The following is a 24,335-nucleotide window of genomic DNA, read 5'->3' as shown; positions in this document are numbered from 1 at the left end:
TTTAATGAGTTTGCTCCCGAAAGTAGAGTACAGGGTTGTTTCACTGACCTAAGTGTCGGTACTGGTCAGAAGCAATCTTACCAAAATTGCACTGATTCGTCCTTTTGCATTTCAAGACTTGGTCGAAAAGTTGATTAGTTTTGATTTAGAAATTGGGAACAGCTGAAGGAAGGATCTGGGCAATTTGTTGAATTGAAACAAATCTGATTGTGGACTGGGATTTCTAATCAATGGTCATGCAAATAGTCATGGTGTGAAAGTAGAAGGCTTGCAACCATAATTAAATATAAAAGAGGTTTTATTGAATGTAGTGTATCCTGTTACACAGGTCTGTTTTATACATCACAACTCGGTGGTATGCATCACTTTGAACATTTTAAAATGTCATTCAGACGAGAATTGAACCCAGGGTCTTTTTCGGCATGAACCCATAAAATAAGCCCTTTTAATAAACACTTTTTTTTTCATTGATAATTGGGTATAGAGCTTGCCGAAAATTGCCCGGAGCAATGTAACAGCCCAAATGGCTTCCATGTTATTGGCTAGGGGCACAGCGAACGCTTCCAAATCTGCATTTTTTAACCACTAATATTGCTCAAAATAGCACCAAACCTCTGCAGTAGCACACATTAAACGAAGCATCAACAACTTGGTTAGCTTACCGGGAGTTTATAAGACTTGGAAAACTTGCTTCATTTTATGTGTACTTTGTCATGTCACGTTTTTTGTCATGCTACTGCAGAGGTTTGGTTCTATTTTGAGCAAGATTAGTGGTTAAAAAATGCTGATTTTGAAGCGTTCGCTGTGCCCCTAGCCAATAACATGGAAGCCATTTGGGCGGTCAAATTACTCCGGGCAACTCTGGGCAAGCTCTATACTCCTATTTTAAACGAAAAAAAGTCTGGAGGGCTTATTTTATTGGTTTTCATGCCGAAAAAGACTCAGGGCTCAATTCTCGCTGGATTTCACTTTAAGGCAAACCAAACCTAACCCTATTAATATTAATGTCATTTGTATTTTTACATAAAGAATTTATCTGTAGCTTGGTTATTTTAGTGGATAACATTGTTATAAGCATCGCTTCAAAAACTCCACATAAGGTGCTGAGTAGTTCTAGTAACTGAAACCCCCCACCCCAATACAGTCACCTCATTTAAAAGTACTCTGAATCATTTAAAAGTTCTTTCTCGGGATCTGGCGAGTCCTTGAGCAAGGCAGGGTTTTTCCTGTAAATGTAGGCGTTGGAGTCGTCGTCGCCGTCCAGCTGGACAAGCTCAGCCAGTGAGGTCACACAGGGGTCGTGGTCCAGCACCAGGGGAGGCAGGCGGCAGGAGTTGTGGTGGATGCGGCTGGAGCGACGCACCGGGGTGAGGAACTTGAGGTCCTTGATGCCCGGCCTCTTCCTGGAGCCGGCGCACGCGCTGCGGACCTCGCCCTGCAGGCCCTTCTTCACACTAAAGCACAGACAAAAAAGGTCTCAATAATGTATTAATTATATGCATTGCACACACATGATGGCTTCCCGTTATTCAGATCCATTCAAGGTTTTAGATTTGGTAAAAAGGATGAAACACTGAACTCCGCTTTCTGTCTGCGTTTATGGAAATTTCATAAGTAATGTAATTCACTCCCACCTCACTGTCACCCACAATGTTTGCACCCATTCAAAATTTAGGAAGACGGGTGTGTCATGGTCCTCGATATTGAACTTCTCCGGACCTCTGAACTCACCTTTGCAGGTAGGGGGTGGTTTTAACGTTGTACTTCACAGACGATGCATCCTCCATCGTCGTTGTTGCCTCAGTCTTCTTCATTTCACCCTCCTCTTCATCAATTTTATATTCCTTGCAGTCATCTTCCTCCTCTGAATCACTTGCTGTCTCTTCATCCTCCTTAACCTCCACCTCTGTCTCTACATCCTCCTTCACCCCCTTGCAATCAGTGACATTCTCAGACATTTCTTTTTCGTCTTGGTTTGCCGTGCCGTCGGCCATTTCACAATTGTCAGACTGATCCTTCTGTTGAAGTTCTAAAAAGGAATACACAAGTTAGATCAGACTATAAAGTGTGACCCATTTTACCCTTAACAATGTAAATAAATAGTTATAATATTCCAGGGAGGTCTGGAGAGTATGAGTCGTACATGCTGCACATTCTCACAAATGCCTGATTTAACCCGAGACACTTACCATCTTCATCTGTTGCCAGGGCTGACAGGGCCTCGCACAGGTTCACCACAATCTGCGTTGAGCACAACAGAAAGGGCAGTCAAGGACAGCTCTCAAATCAGGATAAAAACTAAAATTACAAATAACTATTATTAATTAGAAAATAGCAGTTCAAACTATCCCCTTACGTCATTCACTCCGGCTTCCGGGTAAATGGGTAGATCCAAATCAGAGTTATCCAGCAGGTCCAGGGTGGTGTTCATGGTGAGGGGCGACGATGCATCTCTGGCTGGGTCTCCACCCCTCGCGGCATCTCCAGGCTGGCTAGCACTGGGAACAGGAACCACAGCAGTAGCAGTGGGGACCTGGCTGGGTTCAGGCTCGACATGACTTGTTTTGGCTGGCAGTGTTTTGGCTGTTGATGTTGCAGACATTACTGGTCTCTTCGGAACCTTGCCCTTGGACGCAAGCCAGTCGGCCAGTTTTGCCCTTTTGGGGGGGGGTGAAATGGAAAATGCATGTTATTGCGAATACCATATGTATAACCCAAATAATGAAATTGAAAGATTTTAAGTAACTATTAACCTTCTTTCTGCGGCAGACTCCATGGGCACCCTATACTGACTGAGGCTGCAAGAAACCGAAGGCTGGTAGACCTTCTTGTCTCTCACATTCCTAGTCTCCGTTTCTTTGGTCATCACACTGGTCTTAGCAGAGCTGGGGGGCGCTGGCCTTGTGCTACGGTGGGGAGGGGGAGCAGTGCGCAATGCAGTTGGGGGCCGGCCAGTGACCGGCCGCTTGGGGACTGGCAGTGGCCCGTCCGACACAGACTTAGATCTTGTAGATTTGGGCTTGTGGTCAGCTCGGCATGGCAAGTCTGCGACAGACATGGTCAACCTCTTCGATAAGTTGTCAACCCTTCGGCTTTCTACTTTTGCGGTTGAAGGCCTGGCAGTAGGTTTCTTATCCCCCTCATTGGCTACAACACTTGTCTTCCAAATAGATCCAATTTTGGACTGGACCACTCTGCCTTTATACAGTCCCGGGGCTGGTTTGGTGTGGGGCTGAGGTGGCTTGGCAGCCTCAATGATTTTCTTCTGTTTGACTGCCTGTTCTGTGAGAAAAGCCTTACTGAGAGTCTGTCTTTTATTGGCGTTTCCAGCGGGCATTGCTTTGGCATTTTTCTGCACGGTATTGATGACAGTTTTTATTAACTGCATGTCAACCTGCGTGGAATCACCACCTTGGTTCGGTTGCATTTCAACCCTTTTGAAGGGTTGAGGGGCCACCGGATCCGTTTTTGTTTTGGAAGGCTTGGTCTCATGCGCTGGTTCCGCATTTTCCTTATTTCCCTAATGCAAAAACGAGACATTTTCATATATCCATTTTCCTTTAATTAGGGCCATTGAGATCGAAACAAATATTAAATTAGCAAGTTTCTTACTTTTTTGGTTGGATTTCGTCGTGACACATCCATGTTGTTTGCAGTCAAACAGCTACAGAGAAAATACGAAAAAGAAAATCGTTCAAATGAGATTGGATCCTCACAACACATCTTTTCAAAACACATAACGTTAATCCCATGTAATGAGTAACATTAAAAAGATCAGAAATAGTCGAATATTAATCAACGTTCATTAAAACGTTAGCCTAGCCACGTACTCGTTCATGGGTGGTGGCATGCAGTAGACTAGTCACGAACTGAACTGCCAATACACTGAAGTAAACATGCGTTAGAAAATAGAAACTCACTATTATGAATTTGTACAATCAATATCAGACATGCAAAACAAAATCTATCGTTAACTTACCCTTCTCCTGCCTCTGACCTTTCTGGGACACACAGTACGACTGTCTGCAGGAAAAAAACAACTTGTCTTTTGACTTTGGCGGTTATGCGTTGGCATTGGTCAATGTAATATCGCGAGAATGGACATCCAACCAATTCAAACTGTGCTTCAGGCAGGAGGAGGCGGTCCTTAGTGGTCTCCTTTTTGAATGTTTGAAACTAAATAGAATTCCAATGTTACTGGTCTACAGCAACACAAAACGCCCAAAGCGTAATTATGCTCACATGGTAAAGGAAAAAAAAGACTCACTGCGATGGGAGATGTTAAGAAACATGTTCAAACATGTTGAAACATGTCCTTACTGGGGCTAAACGGCATTATTTTATTAATAATAATGTAACCTTATAATTCACATTGTTTGCATTATTTCATTTTCATTTAAATTATACGGTTGACATTAATTATTTATCATTAATTAATATTTACATTTTCGGGTAACATTTAAATAAATAATGTTACGTCCTTTTGTTGAAGATAATTGTTCCTACCCACCTTTTGTTTTAGGGGGAACAGGTAAGTGGGCGGATCAGTTGAAGAGTGACCGATGCAGGTGTACTGTTTTGCCGTGTTGGTTATAAATAAAGAAGATATAAACGCAGAGAACCACTGTATGTACTTATTTATTGTAACTCGAATGTTCCCACGATCAAGAAGTTATCAGAGGATACCAAAAATAAGGGTTACAATAATATCAACATTGAGAGCAGAGCCAATATGTGATTTAAAGCAGGCCAGCCAATAACATAACTAATACGTTTTGTAGCCCTAAATACAAATGAAATAACCCACTATTTACGTCTAAAGATTTTAATAAGCAAAATATTCATCACATGCCTGTAATGTGATGAAGAACTGTAGTGAGAACTGTATGGATTACTGCAGGGGAATTAGCAATTTTATAATTTCATTTTTCTCTCAAATTATTCATAATTTACATATTGCCGAAGATGTATTGTATTATGGCTTACATATAGGGCTTGTAAATCCCAGGATACATTTTGATGTATTTTATATGCAGTTCAATTTCCACACATTATCAATTAAAATTGTGGATGTGATATAAAATATATTCATATAGTGGTATAATAAATGTATTTTAGTAATACAAAAAAAAAGGTAACAGTATCGCATAATGTTTTGAAAGAAAGCGGAAATCCATTCATTCGTCCATTCATTTCTAAGCATTATGGGTAAAAAAGATTCGCGCGTCATTCACGGCGCGCACCCTAGTTTCCGTAGCACGCCTGTGGTGTTTTGATCGAGTTATGGGATTGAGCGTCCACGTCCGTTATTAAATTACTTTTCTTGAATCGTAACAGGGGATCATGCAGTATTTCTGCGCTGCTCCTAACTGTGCGACCGGGAAATCGAACCAGCATCCCCTCTTCAGATTTCCAAAGGACGCTGAAAGGTAAGGATAGCAAAATAGCGCGTGGGTTTACGTTGTAAGATAAAATTGGCTAACACAAACAAATCTTTTCATGTAAATATAAAATAATGATTGCTTTGCTTTTTTTTCTGTTCAGATGCAAACAGTGGGTTGACAAATGCAATCACGAGAACCTCAAAGACAAATCGCCAGAACAGTTGTACAGATACTACAGACTTTGTGTCAAACACTTCGATCCTTCCTCTTATGAGAGTAACGCTACTGTAAGTAACACGAACATGTTGCATTACACTTGAATATGCGTGTATAGTCATACTATTCCACATACCCTATACCCTATGTGGAAGAACTATTCTCAAAAGGATGCCGTCCGAGATCCCTAACCTAATCTCTGATCACTTACGTCTATTAATCATGCAGAGATGAGAAGCATGATCCTTTGATTGATAGATGATAAGCAGTAATCTAAATGTCCTTGTCTAAACCTTTACTGCCTAGCGCTTTAACCTTTGTATGTAGTGTTATTCTTTTCTTTTTTTTCCTATTTCAGGAGTATCTCAGTACAGTACTGAAGGACGATGCCATACCATCTATTTTTGATGTGCCAAGCCAACCTAATTCTACACAGCTGAAGCGCAATAAAGCAATGGTAAATATATCGGACTGCCATTGTTTTAAGTAAGCATCTTAACTGTACGTAAATAAACATTTGAATCTAACGTGTGACCTCTTTATTCTCTTATTGTATAGGCTGAAGTTGCTGAAAGGGACATACAAATGAGGAAAAGTGGGTATTATTCAATCTTTATTCTCTACGTTTTATGTTATTTTGCCTTGATTCAATTAATTAATCACTTACTAAACTCTTGAATATCTCAGTGTTAGTGTGATAATGGAAACTACATCAACAACAAGGTATGCATCATGAGTTTGTTTGTGTGGATTTCCTCTACAGAAGTCAAAAAGTCCCAAACAGAGACGACCACAGATGACCCTCCGGAGCCCTCTGAGGAGGAGTACAAAGAGTACCTCAAATCCTTGTTTGAATTACTCGTTCTGTTGGGGGAGCAAAACATTCCTGTCAGAGGATCTCTAGATACTAAAGAGGAGAGCCTGACTTCGAGCAACTTTGTGGAGTTGCTCGACTACCGCATGAATGCAGGAGAGGAAGCCTTGAAGAAGAGATGGGCAGAGGATAAAGATGGTGATCTCCCTTCTAGATTGACTGAGCTGATCGACGTGTGTGAGAAATGCGTTCGAAGTGAGCTTCTGGAAGAAGTTGGGCAAAATGGCTTCTTCTCATTAATCACGGACGAGGTGGTGATTATCTCAGAGGAGTGGCACTTGCCCGTCTTCCTGCGTTATGTGGACAAAACAAACAGCCAGCAGGAAACCTTTTTGGGATTTCTGAATTTTGAGGGTGAGGGAGACAGCGTGGCAGGGAAACTGCTCTCTGAGCTGACTGAAAAATGGGGTGTGAAAATGGAACAATGCAGAGCTCAGGCCCATTCCTGTTCCGCTACTCATTTTAGCCAAGTTAAAGATGTTGTTGCCAAGCTAAAGGAGCAGTACCCAAAGGCAGTCATCACACCAAGATCAACCTGCCCCTTAAACATCTCACTGGCCAACACTTTGGGTTTGACAGGAGTTCAGCTTGTCATGTCTACCTTCAAGAAAATTCATTCATTTTTCACCAATTCAACAGCTCTGCAATTAGAGTTGGAGAACGCCATTGCTATTTTCTATCCGGACAAGGAAGAGAAAGCCAATGAACTCAAAGAGCTCTGTCACACCTCTTGGACCACAAGCGGTGAGGCATTTGAGGTGGCAGTCGACATCATAGAGTCTCTCCTACTCTGTGTGGACAGCGTGCATGACAACGAAGACATGCGATGGAACGATCAGGTGATCCAGGATGCTCTGGAGATCTCCAAAGCGCTAGCTGACTTTGAGTTCATCATGAGCTTGGTGGTGCTGAAAAGCACCCTCTCGCTCACACGCGCCTTCGGTGCCAACCTGCAGGGGTCGGCGGAGGAAGCTCATTTCGCAGCAGACAACTTTGAATCGGTGCTGCAGTCGGTCCTCGAGGTGGCCGCCAACATCGACGTGTACCACGAGTTCTGGTACGACGAGGCGGTCAACCTGGCCAACGCCATGGAGGTCCACGTCAGGGCGCCGCGTTGTTTCACCAAGAGGCAGGGTTTGGCGCCCGGCGTGACCGTCCTGCCCGACCACTACTACAAGGAGCACGTCTCGGCCCCTCTGGTGTGGCACGTTGTGGACGAGCTGAAGGAGCTCTTCGGCGACGAGCACCTGAAGGCGCTGGGCAGCCAGTCGCTCATCCCCGGCCTTCGCAGCAAGAAGGCCGGGGAGGAAACCGAAGAGGTGAACCTGCAGATGTACAAGGATGACATCCCAAACGCTGGAACCCTCTCGGCCGAGCTGCACTGCTGGTGGGTCAAGTGGAAGGGCCCGAGGGGCAAGGGCGAGGCCCTCCCAGAGAGTCTCGGGGAGACGCTGGGCCTGGCCGACTTGAAGTTCTTCCCGAACGTGCTGTCCGTGCTGAGGTTGCTCGGGATACTGCCCACACTCCCTCTCAAGGGAGACTGCGGTCTGGCCTACAGGCGCTACCGGAGATACATCAAGAACACACCGGACCACTGCAGGTCCAAAAGCCTCGCTCTCCTAAATGTCAACATTGACGTTAATCATGACTTGGACGCCATGGTCCAGGCTTACATGAAGGCGTACCCGGAAAAGGAGAAGGACAAAGAACCAGAGAAGAGCACGGAACCAGAGACTGAGAAGCTTTAGGCCGGATGGTCTGGTGTTGCTAAATATTGATACTGGATTCCGTTCTAATGGTGCAAAAGTATATTGAAGCTGGCTTTTAAATCTGTACATATTTTTTCCTACTCTAGAGGTCATACATAATGAGGGTAGTTTGTTTTGTTCCTACTGACCAGTTGCTATTCCTTCGAACTCTTTTGTAGGCCAACCCATCCCTAATACAAATACCCCACCAGGAGGTCACCAAACTTGAACATTATGCAAATAACCATTGGAAATTAACATTTGAAAAAAAAATACCACTAATTGTTCAGAAGATCTACGATTAATATGCTGTAGTGCTTTTATACAAGGTTTCAGAATAATTGTTCCCAGAGATCCTTTATATAGCAGTGACTATTTGAAAAGTAGTGTGTACAGCTGTGATGTTTGACTTGTTTGTTAAGCTGTCGAGTTCAATAAAAAATAAATATTTCTGATTATTGTTATGATTGAGTTACCACAGTGAGTGAAGCAGAAAAAAATAATCTTCTCATACACATTCAACAATATATTTGACTGTTTAGATCAAGGCTATATTTGACTGTTTAGATCAAGACCATACTTCCCATGGAAAGTATGGTAAAACACACAACCGCACACAAATCTGGACCCCACAGGGTGGAACAAACCGGCTATGGTTTAATGACTTAATTTATCTTATGAATGGATATATTATTTTTCTTAGCTGACGCTATGCAAGCGTCAGCATGTATCTGGTTCCCCCTCAGCCAACGTATAATATGCTGAAGCTGCTGCATCAATATGATTACTACGGTCTTCTGAGATTCATTCATTGATAGATTCAGTGTAATTCAATTTCCGGCAACACTAGTGATCAGGCTTTCTTTGTTCAGTGATGGCCTACTAATTGTCTTGGACTGGGGAAACCCCTGTAACTTGACATTTAATAGACTGTTGCCCGACCGATCTAATCTCAACGTTTCCTGGAGGCATAACATGTTATATATTTTTTTTTATTTTTGTTATTTTCACCAGCCACTCGACGCACCCCATTCCAAATGTTGCTTTCTTTGGTCTTGGTAAACCCAATACCTAATAATTACTAACGCAACTCGCGTTCTTACACCAACTTTATAGTTCCAACATATGCAGAAACGGTGCTCTCTTACGGCCTTGCATCTATGCATTATTCTGGATAAAAGGTGGGTGTTTGGAAATGGCTCTAAAATGAACGGTTTAATTACGGTTGAATAAATAAATCTAAATATGGGAATACAAGCATGTGGACGGATTGACGACTCAGCACAGCACACCAATCACAGCAGTGAATCCGTTGGAGGAATACACAAGGTACAAAGCCGAAGAACGCGACTCCATTCCGCGCTCTAGTGGCGAAATAATGTATTGTACATCTTAGTTCCTGGTTTATGTGTAGGTACATGCTCTCGGCACACCGCGCACCATCAACTTTTTAAAAGAATGGAATAAGTCCATTCTCTATTCCGCGTAGATACGTCCCGTGAGCGTTGCAATAAACTCGACGTGTTGGTCGCAAATACCGCACCAGGCATGACTTTGTAGGCTACTCTGCAGGCTTTTCTCCAGAGTAGGCTTGTCAGCTTGCAACCGCCAGCGAGCTAACTTGCTAGCCATATACATGCAGTCCAAGATGACTGACTGCTGTGCTGCGACGAACTGTGGGTCTGACCAGGGGAAAACGGATTCAGATATAACCCTTTTCAGTTTTCCTTCAGACCCCGACCGGTAAGTTCTTTCCTATTTAATTTGGATGCGAGTTAAAAAATAAAATCCTGGAGAGTGAGTACTGTAGCCATCCACCATTAGCCGGAACATGATGTTAGCTAATAGAAACACCAACTCCATTGAAAATGGCGCAGACTAGTGTTGAAAGAAAAGTCCCACATAAAATGGGTTCTATTTTTTTTTTTTTTACTACTTATGATCTAAACTCATTTCTATGACCTGCTATCAATGCCCTCTTGGCCGATCTGTCTAACCATGACAAATAAACAGCCCGTAAACTTCAGTTATGTAAATAGCCGTTTGAGAGAGTGTGTACAGGGGTGGTTGTGTTAGGTTAGGTCAGCTAGCAAAGATCATTTCTCAATAACTCTATAATGTCCTATTCAATGATAGATTTGCAAGCAGGATTAAATCGGACTGACAACGGCTATCACATCTCAGTAAATTGCAGATAATAGTAATTTGAATGGGGATATACTATTACTACTATACTATATTAATCCAAGTGCATACGGCTATCCACGGCCACAATACTGAGTGTAGGATTTACTAAAAGTCACTATCTGCAATCTGGCGCCTCCACAAGCTGCGCTTTTCAAATCAGCTTGCTTTTATTTTGAGACCACATTTATCCAACCTATATTCTTATACATGGACGAAAAGAAAAATAAAATTGAAAAATCAACAAGCATACTATTTATCATTTTGAACTGGCACTGGCGTTGATAGCCATTTAGTTAGTCATATACAATTATTAACTATTTTAAATCATACAAATTTGGCTACCCTTATTAGTTGATGATACCTGTCATATATAATCGTAATGTATTATTGTAGACCCCTTTTTGATACGTTGGAGCTTTATACATTTATATTTTCATTGTAGGAAATTAATTGATAAATTAATGCACAGGAAGAGAAATTCTTCAAATCTACCAATTGAGTGAAATTGTTTAAAGTCCTACCAATATGTAAGAATAAGCTTACTGTAGCTAGTTTACCATTATGCTAAAATAACAACCCTATAATTGGAGACCCGTACTACATTTTTATATATTCTCCTCTTTGCAGCTGTAAACAATGGCTGGACAACTGCCATCGTCCAGACTTGGCATCTAAAGGTCCTGAAGAGTTGCATAAACTCTACAAACTTTGTGCCAAACACTTTGAGCCCTCCTTAATTTCCCATGAGGTAAGAGCCCGAATTGATCATTTTGGTAATTGGTTGGTATTTTTTTATTTATACATCTAATGTAATCCCAATGCTAATACAACACTACAATACAAGCACACAATAATTCCATGTTATTTCTTATCAGGCCAACTGATGAATCCCCATTTAAATAGTTGATTTTATTGATCAACCTAAATAAATTTGTTTTGTAAATAATTTTAAGTTAATTACTTACTTAATTGGCTGCCAAAGGGTAAACTGTACTATAAAGACTTTTATACTATAAAGACTTTAAAGTCACAATGTGTAAGATTGAGCCCCTCCCAGTTGCCATATATCCTTCAGAATTCGAAAGACTCAATAACGGCATTCTGTCCACTATAACTCTCTGTGCAGCTGTGTGACACGATGTAGCGTTGCTTGGCTTTCGGGATGGCATATGTCGGAGGGGTTTTGGGAGTGTCGTTAGTAAGATTCTTATAAACAAAGCGGGTAAAGGGCCGGCCAGCATTTTTTAATTGATAGAATATATCCGTTAAAGAATGTGATTTTTGTTGATACAATTAATTAAATCACCATCGATCATTATTGACTACAGATATGTCCAGATTATTTTAAGCAAAAGCTAGTGGAAATGGACATCGCGAGTTTAAAGTTGTGATCTCGAAGATCTCAGTTTCGTTGTCTTTGGCGGCACCTATGAGGAAAATAAATGGTACGCCGCTACACACTCAAGGGAGTTTAAGAGCAAGGCTGTTGCCCTAGCTCCTTCAAGCCCTCTCTGGACCACCACTGCTGGGTGATGGAAATTGCAGCTTGTGATTTGAATGCATGCCCAGAATGTCGCCACTAGCACTCTAGCACAGTTTGAAACATTCGTACTACTAGAAATTAAAGGGCTTTCATCAGTGGGCCATAGGCTCAATCAACATTGTGATACCTCATTTTGCAAAAGATAGTAACCGATCTAGTTAAATCTTTAACTAGCCAATACTTTCAATTAGCATTTATTGTGTTGATGCAATATATCACATTTCAGCTAGAATTTAGCGGAAAATTACCTTGATATATCTGTAGTCAATGCTGATCCATGGTGATTTAAATAATAAAAGCACATCCTATAACGGGATTTATTTACAATTATCTAATCTACCGACACAAGCTATGTTAGTTAGCTTCAAACAGTTGCACAAGCGCTAAAGTGTAACTGAAAACAGTGATTCAGGTTTCTGAATCCTTAAAGCCTCCCGCCTACTTACTGTGGGTGCTCAATATTTCACATTTCATCTATAATACCTTTCCTCTAACATTAGTATTGCTGGTCCCATTGATATCTGACAGTGACTCTGATGATTGGATTGTATTTTTAATTATCCTTTCTCTCTGAAGTTACTTCTCTATATGTATTTTGTCATGTTGTTTGTACCAATCTCTTGTGTTTTCTATTTTAGGGGACTTCCAATTTTGTGTTGAAGGAAGATGCAGTTCCGACAGTGTTTGAAGACACAGAACCATCAACCAATCCACCAACCACCAATAGAAAACGAGCTGGTGATCCTGTAAGTGTTTCATAGAACTTCAGTAGGATTTTTATATTCTAGTAATATTGTACAATAAATGCATGTCAACAAACCTAATCTCCTCTTATCATGACCTTAGCTTGAGGAGGAACCTGCTTCTGTCAAGAAATCAAAAGGTAGACCGACCAGTTTACCTAAATATCAATGTATGAAAAAAAATCTATATGTATTTTTGTAATATTTTTTCAACATTATTTTTGTTTGTCAGAAAATACTGAATCCCATGAGGTCCATGAAGAGTCTGAGGTATCTGGACAAAACAGCACAACGTGTGTATCCCTACCACGAGATGATCCGATGCAAGAGGACACGGCGGGCTCCAAAGCCCGAGAGTCTCTCAAAGTCTATTTTAAGGAAGTCCTCGCTCTAACCGGGTTCAGCATCAATGGTACGAATATAGATGAACCGATGATGCAGCTGGGAGAATCCCGGGGCAGGCCGGAACTCAATCCCATCTGTGTGGAGAAAATCGACCAGAAAGAGATCCTCCAGTTCAGCGAGGACCTCATGCGTGACGAGATCCAGAACAGCCTGCAAATGGCGCGCTTCTTCTCCATCCTGCTGCAGGACGCCACCAACATGGAGGGCAAGGAGCAGATCCCGGTGTTCGTACGCTCCGTCACGGTCGAGGGCTTCCCCCAGAAGCACCTCATCGGCTTCCTCCCCTGCGAGTTGGACACAGAGAACCTGTTTTACACTCTTCTCACGGAGCTGCGGAACAAGTGGGGCCTGAGGATGGAGCATTGCCGCGGACTCTCCTACCTGGTGACCGGCGGCATGTGCCAGAAGATCAGGGACCTCACCTGCAGGATCCTCCAGGAGTTCCCACAGGTGGTGCTCTCTCCCAGCGACCCCTACGTCTTCAACATCTGGATCATCCGCTGCATGCCGGTCCCCTTCATCCAGAGTGTCGCGGACGCCGTCGAGGAGGTGGCCGGGCTCATCAGGACAACGCCGGAGCTCAGCCAGAGGCTCGAGGGCAAGATCCAGATGACGTACGGGCACGTGAAGGGCCGGGTGGACGGTATCAAGGAGGCCTGCCGGGGGAACTGGGAGTACCGCACGGACGCCTTCCAGACCATGCTGGACATCCTGGAGCCGTTCCTCAACGTCATCAACGAAGTGATCTCCAAGGTGGACGAGGACACCGCCGAGCAGCTGGCCAAGCTCCGGCCCACGCTGAAGAACTTCAACTTCATTGTCACTCTGGTGGTCCTGAAGAACACCCTTTGTTGTGTGAGCATACTGAATTCAAGTCTCAGGGGCATCATCAGCATCAGCAGCACATTGCAGTACACCATCTCCAACGCCTTAAAGCTGGTCACCAAGTACCAGCAGGAGATTGCCATTTTCCACAGGAAGTGGTTTGGCGACGCGATGGGCCGGGCCAAGAAGCTCGGCGTGGAGGTCACGGTGCCCGAGCCCTCGCTGGCCGCGCTGGCGGCGGATACCGGGACCACCACCGACACCCCGCTGGAGGACATGTTCCGCGAGAACCTGAGCCGGCCCATCCTGCAGTATCTGGTGGCGGAGGTCAAGCGGGTGTTCAGCGTGGAGATGGTGCGCATCCTCCGGTGGCTGTCTCTGGTGCCGTCGTACATGGCGGACCACAACTTCAGCATCCGCCGGGACAAGGTGGCGGACGCCAACCTGAACAACCTCGCCCGGCCGGACACCTTCTACGAGGAGCTGGGCTGCTGGGAGCTCAAGTGGAGACACGCCAGCAAGCGTCGGATCCTGCCCACCACCGTGTTTGCCACTCTGAAGATCCAAGACATCGGCTTCTACCCCAACGTGCAGAGTCTGCTGAGGGTCTTGGGCACCGTCCCCTGCGTGAACGCAGAGGCCGACGTTTACGGCCAGTACAACATGGTCCTGGAGAGATGTCATTTCTACCTCAAAGGCACACCGCCGGAGCTGAGACGATGCCATTTGGCATACGTGTTTGTGAACCAAGACGTGCACTTCAACGTGGAGCAGATGGTCGAGACCTATGCGAAAACCCATCCGGAAATCATGCAGTTGTTACAAACGGTAAGTGTGATTCTTCAGATGCCTGCCAGTTGCCTCATTTATTTTAGATGTCTGATCTCTGTTTGTTCCTTTGTCACAGGAAAATGCAGTTAAAGCAAAGCAACCCAAAGGTAAGAAAAGCTATTTTTACATTTCATTGTAATTTTTGATCAATAATATAATAAGAATTGTGTTTTTTAGTATTGAAATGTATTTTATGTTTGGTTACTGCAACTTATTAAGTACACTGTTTTTCTCATTAATTATAATAATGCTAAATGTGCACAAAAAATATACCATTATGTAAATAATTTTGTATTGTTTGAATGAATTAAACGACCTTACCTGTATAATTATTTTAGCAGTTGCAAACGATGGAAACCACGTGGAAAAGGACAACGAAGACGAGCCGAAACCGATGACCATAGAGATGGAGGGTGAAAAACTGGTCGAGCTGAAGTGTGCCGAGACCGACCGAGAGGCGCTCAAGTCTGCCCTGCAGGCAGCAGTGACTGCCGCATACAACAGCCAGAGCCGGCAAAACACAGAAGTCTCCGCCGAACAAGAAAGCGAGGTGTCCAAGTACGTGTCCAAGTCGGAGATGAAGGAGGTCCTGAACGTCTGCGAGAACACGGTCCGGGACGGCATCCTGCTGGAGGTGGGGAGCTCCTTCTTCTCCCTGTTCATCGACCGCGTGGTGATGCTCGGGGAGAAGGACTACCTCCCGCTCTTCCTGAGGTTCGTGGACAGCTTCGACGTCATGCGCTTGGAGCTGATGGGGTTCGCCGAGGCCGACCTCGAGTGCGACGCCATGGTCGAGCGCCTGATGGAGATCCTCACCGTGGAGTGGCGCCTGGATCTGATGTACTGCCGGGGCCAGGCCTACCTGGGCTCTGGGGACATATCCTACAAGCTGAAGGCCTTTGCGTGCAAGGTCCAAGAGAAGTCCCCGCTGGCGATAAGCACACACAGCTCCTGCTACTCCTTCAACACGTGGTGGTCCAAGACGATCCCGGTGCCGGCCATCACCAAAGCCCTCGAGGTGTTTGAGGAGGTGCTCATGTTTTTCGGTAGCAGCTCTCTGCTTGAGAAGCAGGTCGACCACGTCATCGCCTACGGCCTCAGGGAAAGCTACGAGAAGGTCCAAGAGTTGCAAGGGAAGTTCTGCTCCCTGTGGCAAGAGAAGCACGACTCTTATGAAGTCTTTGTCCAAATAATGGAGCCTCTGGTTGAGTGTCTGGAGAAGATCAAAAACAACCCGCAGCGATGGAAGGAATCATTGTCCGAACAAGCGGGGTCGCTGCTTCGGAAGATAATGGACTTTGATTTCATCATCGCCATGGTGATCCTGAAGAACACATCGTCCTTCACCAAGGAGCTCAGCGCGGGCCTGCAGAAGGACCACTTCAGCGCCGCCTCCCAGCTGTGTCAGATCAGCGGCATCCTGGCCACCCTGAGCCGGGTGAAGACCAACATGAAGGTGTTCCACCAGAACTGGTTCGACGAGGCCTGCGCCGTGGCCCAGAGCCTCCGGGTTCAGGTGGAGGAGCCCGAGAGCCCCGGCCAGCCCCGGGACGCCGCCAGGAAGCCCCTGGGCTACTTCAAGGACGCCCTGAGCGTGCCCCTCATGGACAACCTCATGACGGCCGTGAAGGACCACTTCTCAGAGGACCACAAGGAGGCGCTCAACTTCCTGTCGCTGGTGCCCTGCTCGGTCACCGTCAGCTACATGTTCGAGAGCCTGAAGTCGAAGCCGCCGCTGTACAGCACGGACCTGCCCGACGCCGACAACTTCTTCACGGAGCTGTGCTGCTGGCGGGTGAAGTGGAAGACCAAGGTGACCCTCACCATCCCTGACACCATCTTCCACACGCTGCGGCTGCCCGTCATGCAGTACTTTGGGAACATCAACACCCTGCTGAGGATCATGTCGGTGCTGCCCAGCACGGCGCTGGAGGACTGCGGCGCCAAGATGCGGCACAAGCTGTTCCAGGAGTTCCTGAAGAACACGGAGCCCAAGGACCGCACCCCGTGTCTGGCCATGCTCCAGGTGGGCACCGACTTCAACCGGGACCTGGAGCGCATGGTCAACCAGTGCCTGAAGGTCACCCCTCAGACTCTAGAGGGCATCTGTCTGGTACGTTTTGAATGTAGAATTATATATTTTTTTTATTTGTATTTTTTTCATACATTTTCACAAATGGAGAACATGACTTATGTATCTAACATCTAGTGTTCACAATGGTCACCTGCCTTTCTACTTCAACACTAGTATTTAGACGTACCGGGACTATTGTCATGGCATAATTACAGTAAATTCATGGAGATAAGGTTTCATGTGTGTTTAATATTGTGTATTATATTATTTCTTTGCAGGATAAGGAATCCAAAACGTTAATGAAGAACTCTGAAAATAACATGGAAGGTATTGTACTCACATCAGATGTACTAACACAAAATTGTAAATTAAAATATAATTACCAACCAAATGTAATCACAAAGCCTGTTGTAGCTTGTTCTTTATCAGATAGAAAAGACAAACAATTATTTGCCACGGTCAGCCTGATTTGGATTGTGAAAGAAAGGGCTCATACAAAGACATTTACGTGCATGTTGACGCATGCAAAAAGTATAGAACTACAAATATGTACATAAATTCCATGAAGCAAGAAATAAAATAAACAGAAGACATGACTCTGCAATTTCTGTAGTCGATTTTGTATGACTAACCACTAGCCTAAAATAGCACCAGTGGAAAAACCAATGCTGTTGCATCATGCATGCAAGGCCATTCATTATGCCTCTCTTGTTTCTGTCTTTGCATGGTTTTCCTTTTCTGTGTTCAGTTGACCATCTAAAAGATGAGGCAGAGGAGGTTGTGGTCCAGCCACCTGTTGACGCCACGGAGGAGCAACCAGCCGAAGAGAACGGCCACACCGGAGACAACCAGCAGAGTCTGGAGACGGTGTTCCGCCTGGCCGCGCTGCTGGCAAAGAAGAACGGCGCCCTGGCCGAGATCGCCACAGACGAAACGGAGAGCATCGTCCAGGAGCTGGGCCTGTGTCGCTGGCTCGGGGCCGACGGCCGAGGCAAACTCAACATCGGGGAGACGGAAATAGCCATGCTGTTGACAAAAGGGATCCGCGACGTTATCCTTCAGGAGATACAGGAGTCCCCCTTCTTCTCCCTCATCACCGACCGGCCCGTCAGAGTCGCCGACGGCAGCCATTTGCCCGTTTTCGTCCGGTACGTCGGCGGATCGGCCCCGAAAGTGGAGCTGCTCGGCTTCCTGCCTTTCGACGAGTCCTCCGTCGACGACGATGGACAAGCGAAGGCCCTCGCTAAGATTCTGACCGAGGACTGGGGGCTGCCGATGTCCCAGTGCCGCGGGCAGGCCTATATGCAGTCGGGCTCCGGCTGCCAGAGTCTGAAGATCATGTCTCTGGATTTCCTGAAGAGCTACCCGCTGTCGGTCGTCACACCGAGCGAGTCCTGCGGCCTGGCCTACTGGCTGGCCGGATGCGTGCCTTGCCCCCCGGTGACCAGGATGCTCGACGTGGCGGAGGACCTACTGCGCTTCTTCGACAGGTCCCCGGGGCTGGAGGCGCAGCTGGCGCAGGCGGTCGACGGGCTGCTGAACGCCCCCATGGAGGCACTGGAGGAGAGCCCCGAGACCTGCTGCTCGCGCTGGAAGAGGCGGGACGACTTCTTCGACGCCCTCGCCGACACACTGGAGGGTGTCCTCAGCTGCCTCGACGCGGTCAGCTCCGCCACCTCCGTCGGCACCACGCCGCTCTACGCCCAGGTGCTGGCGACGGCGGTGCGCAGCATGGACTTCATCGTGGCCCTGGTGATCCTCAGGAACGCCTGCGCCCCGCTCCGCAACTGCAGCACCGTCTTCCGCTGTGGCAACCCTGCGGATATCATCGGCGAGGCGGAGAAGGTCCCCCAGATCATCGAGGCGCTGAGCAAGATGCTGGAGAACATCGGCGCCGTGCACGGGCCCTGGTTCGAGCACGCCTTCCAGCTGGCCTCCAAGGTGGGGCCCGAGCAGGTGTGCTTCCCCGAGGAGGCCAGCAACTATGAGTCGGTGGAGGTCTACTACCGGGAGACCCTGAGCATCCCCGTGCTCGAGTGCCTCATCGAGGGGATGAAGCACAGCTTCTCGGAGAGCCACCTACAGGCCCTCTCGGTGCTCTCCCTGCTGCCCTCATGCAACCCCCAGTCCAGCCTGGAGTCCACGGACAAGCCCTTCGGTGCGTACCTGACCGACCTCACGGACCCCGGCACGGCGGAGATGGAGATCAACGCCTGGGCCGTGGCCTGGCGGGAGAAGTACCAGGAGGCGGCGCCGCCGGCCTCCATCTCAGAGACGCTGCTCCACCCGGAGGCCCGGAGCCACCCCACCGTGACCTCCCTGCTGCGGCAGGTGGCGGTGCTGCCCAGCGTCAGCATCGAGTGCGACCTGATGAGGGCCAGCCTGGACGCCGTGAGGGACCTGCTGGAGGCCACCGTGTGCAGGGGCAGCTGCACGGAGCGCGTGATGCTGCTCATGCACCAGCAGACGCTGCGGAGGCTGCCCGAGCTCATCCAGAGGTGCATGGAGGTGGATCCCGAGAGCAGGCCGTGTCTGGCCCAGGTAATCTTTTATTTACTTATTTTTTCTAAAGACTGCTGGCTTGGGTGGTATGAAGGTATTATAGTGTACCAGGGTGTTGAGAAATCCCCAAGGTACGACTTTCAAAACCAGTAACATTAAAGACGCTCCTCCGCTTTCTATTAAAGTGATGCGGGGCTACTGTTTAGAGGCGATGTAGTGTAGTACACAGCACGGGCCACCAGGGGGTAGGCTATACTCGAAGCTGGGCTGAGAAAGATGGCAGTGGTGGGGATAACGACTAGGATGAAATGTAAACATTAACACATCACTTTAACTTCAGATTACCCCTTCCAACTACAAACTCATTTCCTCTCCCAATTTTATTCAACTGCCATTCAAATAGCCACCAAAGCCTTCTCTCCACCAGTTTTATTTTTTCTTTACCTTATTGTTTCTTTTTTATTGACTTTTGTGTATCCTTGTACGGTGTCCTTGAGTGCTGAGAAAGGCGCCTTCAAATTAAATGTATTATAATTACTTGCCATTGATTTACCAACGTATTGACACAATGTTTATATTTAATGCAAATGTATTTATGCTCAATGTAATGTAGGTCCTGGAAACCTTTCAAGGACTAAAGCTGATCAAAGGCAAGTACATTTAAAAAGCAGTCACTAGAACACTAGAGTCTTATATATGTTAATATGTTAGTCCCTCCAAGCTTTTTTTGTAAAGTAAAATAAAATGAATGCCCTGAAAATACATAATGGAATTTAACCCATAATCCTGTAATATTTGTTATCTTTAACGGAATAATGCATTATTATTATTTATGACTTAAGTCATCATGACTTACCTTTCCTTTCTAAAATCAGGCGCTGCCGTCGTTGAATCCATGGAAGAGGAAACGAGCGGCCCCGCTGTAGCGGGCCCTCCCGCCGTAGCGGGCCCTCCCGCCGACGCTGCGGCCCCCCAGGAGGGCAACGGCGTGCTGCCGCAGGAGGCCCTCCCGGGGCCCCGCGGGCCCGTGTCCTTCTACGGGCCGCAGCTGCGCGAGGAGATGCTGAAGGAGCTGTGGGACTCGCAGTTCTTCACCATCATCATGGAGCAGGCGGCGGAGGTGGACGGCGAGCTCTACGTGCCGCTCTGCCTGCGTTACCTCAACAAGGAGGACATCCAGTGCGAGGAGACGCTGGCCTTCATCCCCTGCCGCGCCGACGCCGGCGCCCTGGCGGACGCCGTGGAGACGGCGCTCTCGGAGAAGTGGGGGCTCAACATGGCATACTGCCGCGGCCTGGCCCTGCTCAGCGTGGGCCAGGCGGGCGCCCAGATGCGGGCGGTGTGTGCATCCCTCGCCGCCAAGTACCCGCAGGCGGTGCGCGCCGTCAGCTCGGCCGTGTCGCTCAACGCGTGGCTGGCGCGCTCCTCGCCGGCGGCGGAGGCGGCAGACGCCGCCGCGCTGACGGAGAGCCTGCTGACGTGGTTCACGGCGGACGCGCGCCGGCAGAACAAGCTGGAGGACGCCATCCTCGGCGCCTTCCCCCGCGACGAGGCGCGGGGCCACGAGCTGCGGGACAAGCTGGTGAAGAGCTGGGAGCGGAGCCACGACATGCAGGAGCTGACGGCGGACCTCCTGGAGCCCCTGATGCTCTGCCTGAACGACCTCAAGGACGAGGGCGGCGGCGCTGCCGAGCGGCGGCAGGCCGGCGAGTTCTTCGACGCCGTGCGCCGCTTCGAGTTCCTCTTCGCCACGGTGGTGGGGAAGCACGTGCTGGCCGCCACGGGCAAGCTGAGCGCGTCGCTGCAGGGCAAGCCCCTGGACATGCTGCTCGCCGTGGACACGCTGCCCGACCTCACCGAGGCCCTGGGCAAGCTGCGCTGCGACGTGGACGCCCTCCACAAGGCCTGGTTCCAGGAGGCCGTGGCCCTGGCCGCCCGGCTCCAGGTGCCCACGCTGCACCCCGTGCTGCTGGAGCCCCTGAGCGACTTTTACGCCGAGTCGGTCAGCGGCAGGGTGATCGAGCACTCCGTCGCCGAGGTGGCCGACCTCTTCGCCGAGAAGGTCCTGGACACCCTGCGGGCGCTGGAGATAGTGCCTTACGCCATGTCCCGGGTGGAGACGCCCACCCTCGGCGGCCTTCTGTTCCGCCTGTACAGCGAGGACCTGCCGGACAAAGTGTCTCTGTTTCAGGAGATCAAGTCGTGGAAGGAGAAGTGGCTGGACCCTTTGGCGGGGTACCTGCCCACCACCGTCCTGGACACGCTGAAGACGTCGCAGATCCGCAGCTTCAGCAACATCGAGACGCTGCTCAGACTGCAGGTGGTGCTGCCCTTCTCCCGCAAGGAGAGCTCCTTCAGGGTGGGCAAGAGGAGCCTGCAGGCGTTCATGCAGCAGCAGAAGAGATCGCTGGCTGAGCTTCATCCTCTGTGAAAATGTTGAAGGTGTTGAACCGCCCCCGCCCCAGCTCCGCCCCGCCCAACCCAAGTTCATGTAAACTAGCAAAGCTCTTGAGAGGTTGTTGACAGCGCCACACCTCTGATTCAATGTTCCTTAGCCCCGCCCCCATCCCTATCCCCCCTCCCCAACCCCCTCTAACTTTTGAACTTGACCAGATAATTGAGTGGGTACAATATTAATCAAGATACTTTTGAACTCTTTTGTTTTCCTGTGTGCAGAGGGAAGACCTTTGTAATTTTATTTTTCTCCTGTAGTTTGAACGGTTGTACTGCCCCTTGGGACCAATGTCTTGCCAAAAAAAAGAGTAATGCTCAACGGAGGGTTATCGAAGCTTGTGTGCCTTTATGCAATTCTACCCAACCATCGGCTGCACCCTACAGATGCAGGAAGTGACACAATCCCATTAGGCATTTGTTTTTAGCATTACCAAAAATGACTAGACTGTAAAGATCACATTATGAAATTGTTACAAAGTCATTTCAAATTGTTAAATTGCACCATTGTTTTCCTTTTTAGGCACACATAGGTTAGATTAGATTAATCATTTAATGTTTTTTTGATTACCCCTATCATGTCCATATACAGGGGTCTATTTGCTGTAACTGTATCTTTGAAAGAATGTTTCCATGATAGGAAATCCCTCATATATATATTTGTCAAAAAAAGTAATAAAATGCTTCTAAAAGATGTCCTTCTCAGATCATCTTTACGTTCGTTTTAGTCTGTACTGTGTTAGACTACGTTACCACAAGGGGGCGCCAGGTGACCTTCTCTATAAGTCTACTCCCGATCAATGCATTCAGTCCCAAAAGTGAGCTTCTTTTTATATATATATATATCTCCAAAGAAATAAGGCTTATTTTATTTATATTTTACAGAGTAAATAAAATAATGTGTAGACTTGACAGACTTCTTCAAACTAGGTATATGATATATATTTGAAATTATTTTTTTTAATATTGTAATTTGTTAACCCAGTTTATCTTGAATATGTGCTCATGGTTAGATTTAATCAGTTGCTGAATGGTTAAATTGAGGTAAGCGAAACCAGTTTCTTGCACTTAAGTTAGTCATCCTTCAAAAATGAAGTCAATCTTTGTTTAATTAGACTTAAGAGCCTAAATTCCGGAACTAACACTATCCATGTAAATGTTCTTAAATAATTCCAAAAAATGTTTGCTCTCGGATCAACTCAAATCATCCTTTAGTAGCCAGAGTCCAGAGTTGTTTCTGTCAGAAATGTCTAACAACCTCAACTGGTGATTTAATGTCGTTTTGAGTTTTTCTATTCTTTACTGACTGTTCCGGCCATTGTAGAATTATGGTTAACAATTAATCCCCCCAGACAAATTAGCCACTGCACCAGTGTCTCTTAGCTGTCAATCATTTGCCAGTGACAATGGTGGGCCTTTGCACCAGACCTCCAACTCACAGAGAATCATAGTTCATGTTGATAGAAACCCTGAGGTCTGAAGTCAAATATTCCCATTATTCTCATGTTTAAAATAGGAGGGGCGGGAAATGCTTTAGGGACGGCTTGGCTATAATAGTCATAACACCCTTACTCGTTTTACTACATCACCAGCCTATCCAAACTGTTAGAATTTTTTAGTTATTAATAATAACCTAACATTAAAATAGCATTGCACAATGATGAACTCAAGTTTTCTCTTGGCATGAGTTTCTCAGCGGGATTATGGTTAGTTTAACTTGTGAGCATCCCTCGACCTGCCTATCTTAGAGAGATGTGTGTGGGGGCTCTCTGTAGAGGCCCCCTCATCCCAGGTCTTAGTGGTCAGGTAGGCCTACCTTGTGTTTGTATTTACCAGCGCTATACATCAAGTTGGGCACCATTACCCTCACCCAGCTACTTGTTAGGAGCAGACATGTATTCCTCCTGCGAGTTGTGACAACAGACAAAGCCAGATCGCGTGTGTCTAGCTCAGTGTGAAATGGAGATCAACACCTCTCTCTCCCTCTCTGTGTCTCTCGTTGTCTCTTCAAACGGATCAGTCTCAGCTGCTGTGGACCACCAATAGTCCGTGGTCCCTATGCTGGCTGCATGGGGCCGGTCTTTGAGCCCCACGACAGGGTTTACCGCAGGAAAATCCTCCACTTTATAACACCCACCGTCACCTTTTAATAAAACAAGTAGGCCTTACTGACTCTCCACTCAGTAGCTGCTGTGCTCTGATCTCCATTTAATGGAGGGGGCGGTCATGAAGGTCTTAACGTCTTGATGGATGGAAGGGTGGTTTGGCCGGGGATACATGACACAGACGGTGCTACGGTGGAGACAATCTGTAAACACATTCATCGTGCTTGTACAGAAAACAAGCTTTATTTTCATCAGTGACGCATGTGCTGGAATGCTGCTGGAAGTCCAAGTTTTTTGGGGGGGCTAAGGTTGTGGCTATGGATCCGCCAGCCTGGATTTAGCTCCAACATGGGGGACGACAGGAGGTTTTAAGTGGGGTTCAGTTCAATGTTCCCCTTCAAAAGGAACAGAAAAAATGCGTTGGCATTTAGGGGAAGATTTCAAAGG

At 47.1% G+C, this 24,335-nt stretch overlaps 3 protein-coding genes across 3 annotated transcripts; 2 read left to right on the top strand and 1 right to left on the bottom strand.

The window, feature by feature from the left end:
* Positions 1-280: 280 nt before the first annotated feature.
* Positions 281-3,900, bottom strand: LOC307076666 (uncharacterized protein). The gene is made up of 7 exons (XM_079737747.1): positions 3,831-3,900; positions 3,613-3,664; positions 2,754-3,520; positions 2,357-2,657; positions 2,190-2,241; positions 1,732-2,029; positions 281-1,454 (listed from the first exon to the last, which is right to left on the bottom strand). The coding sequence occupies exons 1-7, from the start codon at positions 3,848-3,850 to the stop codon at positions 1,154-1,156; spliced, it is 1,791 nt and encodes a 596-aa protein (XP_079593873.1). The 5' UTR covers positions 3,851-3,900; the 3' UTR covers positions 281-1,153.
* A 1,362-nt stretch (positions 3,901-5,262) lies between these two features.
* thap12a (THAP domain containing 12a) lies at positions 5,263-8,641 on the top strand. The gene is made up of 5 exons (XM_079737804.1): positions 5,263-5,429; positions 5,545-5,671; positions 5,959-6,057; positions 6,159-6,195; positions 6,364-8,641. Exons 1-5 carry the CDS (start codon positions 5,344-5,346, stop codon positions 8,220-8,222), a joined length of 2,208 nt encoding a protein of 735 aa, XP_079593930.1. The 5' UTR covers positions 5,263-5,343; the 3' UTR covers positions 8,223-8,641.
* A 990-nt stretch (positions 8,642-9,631) lies between these two features.
* On the top strand, positions 9,632-22,478 carry LOC307076825 (uncharacterized protein). Its single transcript, XM_079737999.1, has 11 exons — positions 9,632-9,965; positions 11,037-11,157; positions 12,591-12,698; positions 12,799-12,835; positions 12,928-14,753; positions 14,833-14,863; positions 15,095-16,869; positions 17,109-17,157; positions 17,579-19,371; positions 19,946-19,982; positions 20,208-22,478. Exons 1-11 carry the CDS (start codon positions 9,859-9,861, stop codon positions 21,761-21,763), a joined length of 7,440 nt encoding a protein of 2,479 aa, XP_079594125.1. The 5' UTR covers positions 9,632-9,858; the 3' UTR covers positions 21,764-22,478.
* The last annotated feature ends 1,857 nt before the right edge of the window (positions 22,479-24,335 follow it).

This window comes from Pollachius pollachius (assembly GCF_949987615.1).
Source record: "Pollachius pollachius genome assembly, chromosome: 6".
NCBI lineage: Eukaryota > Metazoa > Chordata > Actinopteri > Gadiformes > Gadidae > Pollachius > Pollachius pollachius.
Note: the sequence above shows the minus strand (reverse complement) of the source record. Positions and strands in the feature narration are given on the sequence as shown.